This window comes from Branchiostoma lanceolatum, chromosome 2, assembly GCF_035083965.1.
Source record: "Branchiostoma lanceolatum isolate klBraLanc5 chromosome 2, klBraLanc5.hap2, whole genome shotgun sequence".
Lineage (NCBI taxonomy): Eukaryota > Metazoa > Chordata > Leptocardii > Amphioxiformes > Branchiostomatidae > Branchiostoma > Branchiostoma lanceolatum.
Window position 1 is genome coordinate 31,601,717 of NC_089723.1, and position 8,608 is coordinate 31,610,324.

At 41.0% G+C, this 8,608-nt stretch overlaps 3 protein-coding genes across 7 annotated transcripts in view; 2 read left to right on the forward strand and 1 right to left on the reverse strand.

Annotated features, from left to right (window-relative positions):
* The window catches only part of LOC136428635 (low molecular weight phosphotyrosine protein phosphatase-like), a 99,591-nt gene that overhangs the window by 12,161 nt on the left and 78,822 nt on the right, over positions 1 to 8,608 (forward strand). The window lies entirely within an intron of this gene.
* On the forward strand, positions 357 to 5,047 carry LOC136428616 (RAB6A-GEF complex partner protein 2-like). Of its 2 annotated transcripts, XM_066418261.1 has the most exons (9): positions 358 to 487; positions 771 to 907; positions 1,571 to 1,716; positions 2,010 to 2,093; positions 2,213 to 2,362; positions 2,651 to 2,782; positions 3,400 to 3,527; positions 3,958 to 4,135; positions 4,404 to 5,047. In XM_066418261.1, the coding sequence occupies exons 2-9, from the start codon at positions 795 to 797 to the stop codon at positions 4,625 to 4,627; spliced, it is 1,155 nt and encodes a 384-aa protein (XP_066274358.1). In that variant the 5' UTR covers positions 358 to 487; positions 771 to 794; the 3' UTR covers positions 4,628 to 5,047. The 2 variants fall into 2 exon arrangements, with proteins under 2 accessions (XP_066274357.1, XP_066274358.1); XM_066418260.1 differs by having other exon boundaries at positions 357 to 907.
* LOC136428617 (alpha-ketoglutarate dehydrogenase component 4-like) lies at positions 5,081 to 8,604 on the reverse strand. Of its 4 annotated transcripts, none has more exons than XM_066418263.1 (4): positions 8,455 to 8,604; positions 6,820 to 6,886; positions 6,338 to 6,480; positions 5,081 to 5,957 (listed from the first exon to the last, which is right to left on the reverse strand). In XM_066418263.1, exons 1-4 carry the CDS (start codon positions 8,473 to 8,475, stop codon positions 5,940 to 5,942), a joined length of 249 nt encoding a protein of 82 aa, XP_066274360.1. In that variant the 5' UTR covers positions 8,476 to 8,604; the 3' UTR covers positions 5,081 to 5,939. The 4 variants fall into 4 exon arrangements, with proteins under 4 accessions (XP_066274360.1, XP_066274362.1, XP_066274359.1 ...); XM_066418265.1 differs by having other exon boundaries at positions 6,829 to 6,886; positions 8,455 to 8,602; XM_066418262.1 differs by having other exon boundaries at positions 6,820 to 6,889; positions 8,455 to 8,593.

Here is an 8,608-nt window from a genome sequence, read left to right on the forward strand (position 1 = left end):
CACTTTTTAATTGCAGCACATTATCCCTGGTTGTTGTCTCGCAAATACATTGTAAAGAGTAATAAACAAGCTTTTTAAAGATCTTCTATTGGTATATCCATTTGTAATACATAATTGACAAAGAAATGATTGAGATATAAGCTACAATCCTCCAGAACTCAAAACGACCTTTAATGGGGTTGATGATCGACTGAAATCAAGTTTCCAACCTTTGATTGTATAATGTGAGTTCAGAAAAATTCATCAACATCCTCAAAGCATGAAAGGGTTGATTCGAATCGGCAGACGTTAAAATAGGTAGCTATTTTTACCTCGCCGTAAAATGCCCTCTCCCTGCTACGAATCGTCTGCTCACTTTCCGCTAGTTTTGATACAAAGCTAGATTCAAGTCAGCTGGCTCAGTTGACGCGTCGAGGGATCGGTAAAAACAACGCGGTTTTTCACTTCACTGTTGCCATGCTGGTCACAGAGGGGGTCAGGAGCAAAGGTAGATGATAAGAGGACACTAAAAGCAGAGAGGGTCTCCTTTTTCTCTGCGATTCGTCGAAACGAGGGGTCCGGACGCGACGTGACGTGTTTAAAATCCCCCCTCCCCCATCTTGCTTTTGTTCTGCGAAGAAACGTCAACAGAACCGTATTTACGTCATTTGCGACAAGTTAACGTTCAGAGACATATCCTTTTGACATGTTTGTCAATCATACGCACTGACTTTTAAACCCATTTTAAGAAACCATGCTCACTGAGTGACAAATAACACGTTAATTTTTAGAAAGTGTGAAAAAGTATCATCATCATGATCGTTGTTGAGGCCAGACTGGACAGAACTGTGTACCTGGCAGGAGAGGTGCTGGAATGTTTTGTGTCATTCACCAACCAGACATCAGAGGGTGCAGTCCCACTCAACAGGTATAGTATTTATTATTACTGAAATATTATGTTAATTGCGGAGACTTTGACTTGAAGGTTTCAGATCTTAATTTGAAAGTTGCATTTGCTTATACAAAAAAATTGCTACTTAAGGTCTCATTTATGTATTACTCCGAGTGGGTACCCTAAAAGAGTCCGTTGCCCAAAAAAATGAACGGCTGCATGTACATGTGTCTATATCGGTGTAAAAATCCCTTTTAGCTAGGCCAGCTGATATCAAGCGTCAAACTGATGAAAGCTTGTTTGTAACTGAAGAAATTAACAGGTAAAGTTTGGCAGCCGCGCGCGAGGTCGGACGTCCACAGCCGGACATTAGCGGTAATTCGGTCGATCACTTTCAGCTGGAAAGTGCCTATTTAGGGGGTCTAGCTAAGTGCCGTTTTTAATTGCCATAAAAAGGTATTGTATGCCAACTGGTAGTTGGCAATTTTTTCAAATGATCTAGGGTAGATGAGCTCAACAGAGAATGAATGACATCGGTGCATTTCCTATAGCTTCATTACGAACGCGCCCATGTAAAACACTTTTTATAACATGTAAGCCTATGGGGCGGAAAAACTCATGAATGAGACCTTAAAAATCAGACATTTCAATTCCAAGACTATGTTGTAAACTTCAGTTTGTTTTCGTCCCAAATTTTAGTGACAGCGAGTCGTTGGCCTGGGCCAGTGCCCAGCTGCACTGCCAGTGTAGTGTGAGCGAGGCCCGTGTGGTGTGGCCTGGTGAGGACACTGGAGAAGTACCATATGGACAGGAGGGGAGCGACACAGTCTTCATCCCCAGCAGAGGTGAGGAGGGTTCCCAAACTTGTGCTGGGTTGTGTGTTCCTGACAAGCTGAACTATCTGACAAGCTCTGTATACATTTTGTGCTAGCAGTGTTTCTGTTCGAGCTGTGGGTGCACACTTATTTTGAGAAGCTTGTCAAACTTAAAAGTTTGTAAAAATAAAAAAAAAGAGACGAAAGAAGAAAGTTGATGTGATGTCTAACATTAGTTGATGGAAATCATGTACAGTCAGATTGATTAGTCAAGATTATCGTCCAGTGAGAACTGATTTGCATGTCTTTTGTATGACCTTCAGGTGAGCGAGGTCACACGGTCCTGTCCACTGCTCCCAGAATCCTTTTCTGTGACCTGAAGCTCCGCCAGGGAGAGACCAAAACTTGTAAGTACCTCTAGCTACTACAAGTTACATTTTTATGATTACATTCCAACAACTTCTTCCCCATGATTTTACATTGCAGTATGATTATCCTAATTTACCTATGCCTCTGCCTGCTGCAGATTTGTACAGAGAGGTGATCCCACGTGAAGCCCCGCCCTCCTACAGAGGACACTCCGTCAAATACTCCTACAAAGTCACCATTGGCACACAGAGAGTCGGCGCCCCAACTAAACTGTTGAGAGTACCTTTCAGGGTGCTTGTAGTTTATGGTAAGCATGTTTTCATCATGGTCTAGGAGATTAAACCCCTCCATCTCTCTTTTGATATGACAAGTTAACTATTGTAAGATCTCGTTAGATCTGAGTTCTTCAACTACCAAATATAAGATATTGATGATATGTTGAATTCCTAAGCAAACTCATTTCTCCAGACAGTTTTCCTATTCTCTAGAATATAAGTAAGAATACTAGTACAAGTGTAATCTATAGTATAACAAGAGGCCACATGCTATTCATTGCTGTTCCAAAAGCTTGCTAATGGTTCCTTGTTTGCTTCAGATTTGGGAGATCCCACTGTGTATGAGGAGGTTCCTCCCAGTAACCCCTTCCTGGAGGAACAGCGTCAGGAAGGGTCTCTGTTAGAACTGGCCAGTCAGGTCCTCACAACCATCACGGCCAGGAAAAGTCCCAGTAAGGCATTATTTAACTATGTTGTACCAAGGACATTATATACTCCTTATTTGTACTTACACAATATATATAATATAGCATAGCATATGGTGTCGTGTTGTTGTAACAGTCAGGGTGTCTGGCCCAGAACCCAGATGTTCTTGACATGCCACCAATGTTGTGCCTTGGAGAAAGGCACTTCACGTGACTTTCATCACACCACCCAGGTGTAAAAATGATACCTGACTTTGGTCGGGGAGGTAAAAGGCAATGGAAGTAGAGATTGTTGGGCTGAGTCTTCCAATATTGTGGATAACAACCCACTGCCCCTACGGTTTCAAAAAGGCTTTGAGACTACCCTTGCCTTTGACATGTACTTTTTACAACATAGCAATAGGCAGACTATATCATCCACACCAAATTATGGATTGGTTCATTATCCCTATCATGTCATATGTACCTTTGCTTCAAATGTTGTTGTTTCGAGTATTGTTTTTGAGTAAGATAACATATACATTTGTATACTAGTATGGGATACATTAGCACCTTTGTGTCGTTTACATATTGTTGGCAGTTGAGGATTGTGTAGGCTTGTGTTTTATTGTTGTATAATTACAACACATTTACCTTTCCCCCAGATGTGTACAACATAACTAACCAGAGAGGAACAGTGGGGAAGTTCACACTGTTCAAGTCAGCATACAGAATAGGAGAGGACATTGTGGGCAGCTTTGACTACGCTGGTGCTTCTGTTCCATGTATGCAGGTATGACTTTACGTGTATGAACTTCTCGTCCCTTCTTTGTACATTGTATCTGTGTGTATACAGCCAGTGTAAAACACCAGCTTTGCAGGCATGCAGCACGACAGCAGCTGGATATATTACACTGAAGAACCTGTCACATCTAACCTTTGCATATCTAACTGTAAGCGTTGTTTAAAGCTATGTAATGAGGATGCCCCAACAGTGCTTGGTGGCAATGAGTTGCACTCTACAATAGTTTTGGGGAAAAACGAAATTTTTGAACAACTCAATTCTCGGTTGATTAGGCTATTGCTAAGGCAAGGACTCTCAACACAGACTGTAATTTTTGGAGTTTATAGAAGTTTTTAGATCCATCAATCACAAAAGACATTTGAAGTTGAGTTTTTTTAGTGAAGTTCTGAAGTTTACTTTGTGCGGTTTCTACTTTTAGTTCACTGTGACCTTACAAAGTGAGGAGCATATTGCCGAGGAGTGCCGCCGGAAGCCAAGTCAGGCCGTGGCCACCATGTCCTTCAGCCGCCACCACGAGTTCTGTCTCCACACACAGCGAGGTCACATGATCCTGCCCTTCCCGCTGTCAGCTACACCCTCCTTCATGACAGATATAGGTACTGCAGGTTTCACTTGTCCATAGCTTGTCTTCGGATATCCTTCAAATTTGTACAGTTGAACCCATTTATGATTAGCATGTACATTATTCGATAGCTTATTTCTACTGTTAGTCATAAATTAGACTAGTTCTTTATACTTGTTAGCTATTAGCAATTGTTCAACTGTCATATGCCTCAGTTGCCATACATTGTACCAGTTACAATTGTTGCGCAATAAAGTTCTTCTTTTTATACATTCTCTACTATCGTTTGTTCTTTCTTTTAGTCACAGTGAAGTGGAGACTCCATTTCGAGTTTGTGCTGGCCTGTAGCCCCATCTCCCAACCAGAACTTCCTACCAGCCAATCAGAATCCACCACGTGGCAAGGGCCAAGCACTGTTGCCGTGGATACAATGGTGTGGGACCTGCCAATCAAAGTCCTACCAACCAATCCACTACAAGCCACTGCAGTGTCATTGATCAAGTCATCTAACAGTATTAAAGTGTGAAGTCTACAGTCTATTTATCTGTAATCATGTACCTGTTACTACAATGTGTCTCTAACCATTCAGCTCATTATACACAGTTGTAATAAGAATTTCATCATGTACATGTATATAAATGTAACCATTATAGATCTAGTCATAATGCAGTGCCATTATATTACCAACACGTTTCTTTAAAAGAAGACATATTGCTCTGTAAGTGTAAGACAATTCATTATTTGTATACAAAGTTTTACTTTATATATTGCAATAAAAATTGTTAGCCTCAAGAAGTACATGTTAACTCATGGACTCTACAGTTCTGTTTGTTGTTAACTCTTTTCAACTTAATAATGTGGTTACATCCCTAAAATGAAGTTTAAGTTCCCATTTTCATTCACCATTTATATATCTTGTTAAAATAAAGTTGTTATTGTTACTTAGTGTTAGTCCCCAGAGTCAACTACACAACTCATGTAACAGGCATGGCACAGATACTGTGCTGTTTTATTTCATCGCCTTCCTGTGCAAAGTCTAAAAACATGTAGAATACTAGTACATTGAACAATAGACCATAACAGCATATTATCAATTAGCATATAACAGCAAGTTGTATTACAACAACAGTTCAGTAAAACTCTCCTTTACATCCTGACAACAAAAGGGATGTACTGTATATTTCTGATCATGCCTACCTTTAGTGTAACTTAGCACTATAACTAAATACAAGTGTTGTTTATTACAGTGACTAAAATCCAACATTACTTTTAGAGGTTGGATCTGAAACCCTTTGGCAGCTGCTCCTATGGCTCTACCTTCCTGCTAGCTTTTGTCCATACAAAAGCTCACACTGATTAATCTGCCAACAAGGAAAATCAAGTCAAATTTTCCTTTTCACTGGAGATTATCATACTGGTAATACATACAAAATTAGATATACATGTATGAAAGGTACTCCTTCATTTACTTGTTTGAAGGAAACTAAACTCATTTAAATATGTATGGAGAAAAAGAAGTCAAATTTCATTCCAAATAACCTCTGGGCTTTGTAAATAAGATATGGTATGTACACATTTGTGAATCAGGCCTGGAACTGAGGTAGGTCTGCCCTCTTTTCCCAGTCTCTGAGTCATTGATGACAAATAAGTTGAACAGTTTGGTAACGTCTCTACAAGTAGCATTAATAAGCCACCTTAACTCTAGCCAAGAGGCAAAGACAGATCTTTGTCTACACTGTGCTTGTTTGTATCTAAAACATTTGTAACATTGCGTCAGCGCCATTGTAACCTGTAGCACGAAAATAACGTAATATCTTCTGTAGCAGCAAGGAAGACAGTCACTCGGGACCTCCTCTCTGTAATGCACAAGAAAGAAAAAAAATCAGTTGGTTAAGAAGTATTAGGGAAATATTATAACTGGCGATGAATTAAAATTGGATACAACAATTGAAGTCACTAATCAATTCAATGTAGCAATATTCTTGCCTGATTTCAGCTAACTGTAAGGGCATTGTTGCATTCTTTGATAGTGGTTCTCCAGTCATAATAAATGCTAGCTACGTACTGGGATGATGGGTATTAATTGCATGTAAAAGTACCCTTCCCCAACAATCTTTTTGAGTATCGCTTCACAAATGCCCACAACACTAACTTTCTGACGTAAAAATCCCACATAAGAACCATGAAACATCTACAGCTTAATCTGTAGCCAGGAAGATGTGAGAGTTCAGTAGACCTGGATATATTCCATCTCCTCAGGGTCGATGGGTTTTCTCCTATATCTGGCGGGGACTTGTTCCAGGTACTCTGTGACGACCGCGTTTGGTTTGGACGATGTTGCATCAGCTGCTGGCACGGCCTGCTGTGCACTTCCTGAGGCTGGAGTCACATGTTACAGAACAGTTGTTATTTTCTGATGTCTAAACCTTAGCAAGATGTCCTTGTTTCTTAGCAGTTGACAGAAAACAGCTAAAATGGTAACTGATGACCTGAACTTGTAAGAATAAGAAAATTTATCTAAAAGGATTTCAAAAGAACCAAATCTTTGTACAGGTGCAGGTTACATACTGCTGATGCCAAGATTTTCTTTCCAGTTTCTAATATCTGTGCAAGTAGGTACTAATGTTAGTAGAACAAACTGAGACAAGTCTTTCATTTGAAAACAGTGTGACAGATGTTAGTGACAGAACCACGTCCATTCCAGTAAGCACTACTTACATGTCTCACCTTGTACCTGCTGATTCACTCCATACCTAAACTTGATCATCTTCATATGAGGCATCACCTGCTGTGGTTTACAAAAACAAACAAAAATGAATTATCATTCAAACAACTTACAAAATTCCAAGAATTGCGCAGGTGTTGGTTAAGTGTAGACTTACATTTTGGTAATCAGTTTATGTCTACAATGAGGTTTAAGCCTCCTTGATTTTTCCAATAGATTATCATCACAGAGCCATATAAGTGTAAATTATAAGTGTACAGTACAGATAGAAACAGACACATGGACGAGGCATTTAAATAGGAGGCAATGCAATTGAAACTCTCCCTATACTGTAAGGCTGGACAGCTCTTTAACCAGTTAGTGCTAGCGATGAGAAAGATCTGTGCAACGGAGTACAACACTGGTTACTATTGTTGTTGTTGTTGTTGTTGTCCTTGTTTAACGTCTATTATATCGCTAGACGTGGTCTCTTGGTGCTGTGTTACGCTTGGTTCAGATACGAGGGTATTGTCTCTCTAGGTCTTTAACTCTAGGTCGCTTGTGCTTGCGTGCTGCTGGAAGTGTTTCTAGGAGAGCACATCGAGTCTGTGCGTGCTCTCAATGTACCGGGAGAGAGCTAAGTACATCTGCTTGTTGATTGTCTCAGGGAGGTCTTCTCTCATCCCGGCTAGAGTGACGATATCCGTGTCTCTGCATTCCTCTGCAATGTTGTATGTCTCGTATAAGTTCTCAGCTTCTAGCAGCATGTGTTGTCTTTCCTTTTCGTACCGAGGGCAGTGGTACAGGTAGTGTCTGGTGGTCTCCAGAGCACCGCAGTTTGGGCAGTTTGGTGAGACCTCTGGGTTCTTCCAGTTTTGGTAGGCGTTGAGTCTGGTGTGGCCACTCACTAGCTGATTGATGTTTACTTGTGTGTTTCTTCTTCCATGTGTCCTGCCTTTTTTCTTCATGTTAGTGGCGATTTTCTGCATGTGTTCACTTCTCATGTTCAGCTTCATCCTTCTGTTCCATCTCTCATGTGCTTGTGCTTCAATGTGCTTCATGGCTTGATGTTTTGTCCAAGATGTGTATTGGATGTTTGTAGCTTCGTCTGCTGCCAGTTTGGCTTCCTTGTCTGCAATCTCATTTCCAGGGATCCCCATGTGTCCCGGGCACCAGATGATCTGTATGGTGAGGCCTTGAAGTTTGAGTGCTCGTAGTTTGTTTCGGATGGTGTGTACCAGGCTGTTGTAGGCGTCCACTTGCTGTACTCCCATGACGCTCTCCACCGCAGCCTTGCAGTCGCAGAGTACGAGTACCTTAGATGTAGTGATTGTGGTTTGTCTTCTGGTGATTGTGTTGATGGCCAGGTGAAGGCCTTCAAGTTCCCCTTCATAGTTGTTAGATTTGGCTGCTACAGTTACTACTTGCTTATGAAATGTATCTGTCACAAACTCGCAGAAGATCATCCCTGACTTAGTAGTTTGACCTTCATGACTTTGGTGCAGCACAGCTAGGTTCCTAGTCGGAAGGTCATCCTACAAACGTATCTGGTGACTCTATAATACTAGATATCTATATTGCATTTTTCTAATGTCTTGACTACTTGAAACAACAACAGTAATCGGGAAAATGTGGAAAACAAGGCATACCTGAATTACGCGAGACGCCATTTTGGATGTACCAAGTGGCTCATGCAGAGGGGTGTCCACTGATAAGGGTTGCTATCTTACAGCGTCTTCTGGCGAATAAAACATAAACTGCAGCCTATGTTAGGTGACGGTGAGTGTGACGTACTAGTTAGTG

What these genes read in the sequence shown, in the direction of transcription:
- LOC136428616 (XM_066418260.1), top strand. Translation starts at nt 795, where the DNA reads ATGATCGTTGTTGAGGCCAGACTGGACAGAACTGTGTACCTGGCAGGA. An exon ending in CCAGGGAGAGACCAAAACTT is followed by an intron (nt 2,094 to 2,212) that starts GTAAGTACCTCT and finishes TGCCTGCTGCAG; the next exon opens with ATTTGTACAGAGAGGTGATC. An exon ending in CTCCTTCATGACAGATATAG is followed by an intron (nt 4,136 to 4,403) that starts GTACTGCAGGTT and finishes TCTTTCTTTTAG; the next exon opens with TCACAGTGAAGTGGAGACTC.
- LOC136428617 (XM_066418262.1), bottom strand. Translation starts at nt 8,475, where the DNA reads ATGGCGTCTCGCGTAATTCAG. An exon ending in TGGCGTCTCGCGTAATTCAG is followed by an intron (nt 6,890 to 8,454) that starts GTATGCCTTGTT and finishes TGTAAACCACAG; the next exon opens with CAGGTGATGCCTCATATGAA. An exon ending in GCAGGTACAAGGTGAGACAT is followed by an intron (nt 6,481 to 6,819) that starts GTAAGTAGTGCT and finishes ATGTGACTCCAG; the next exon opens with CCTCAGGAAGTGCACAGCAG.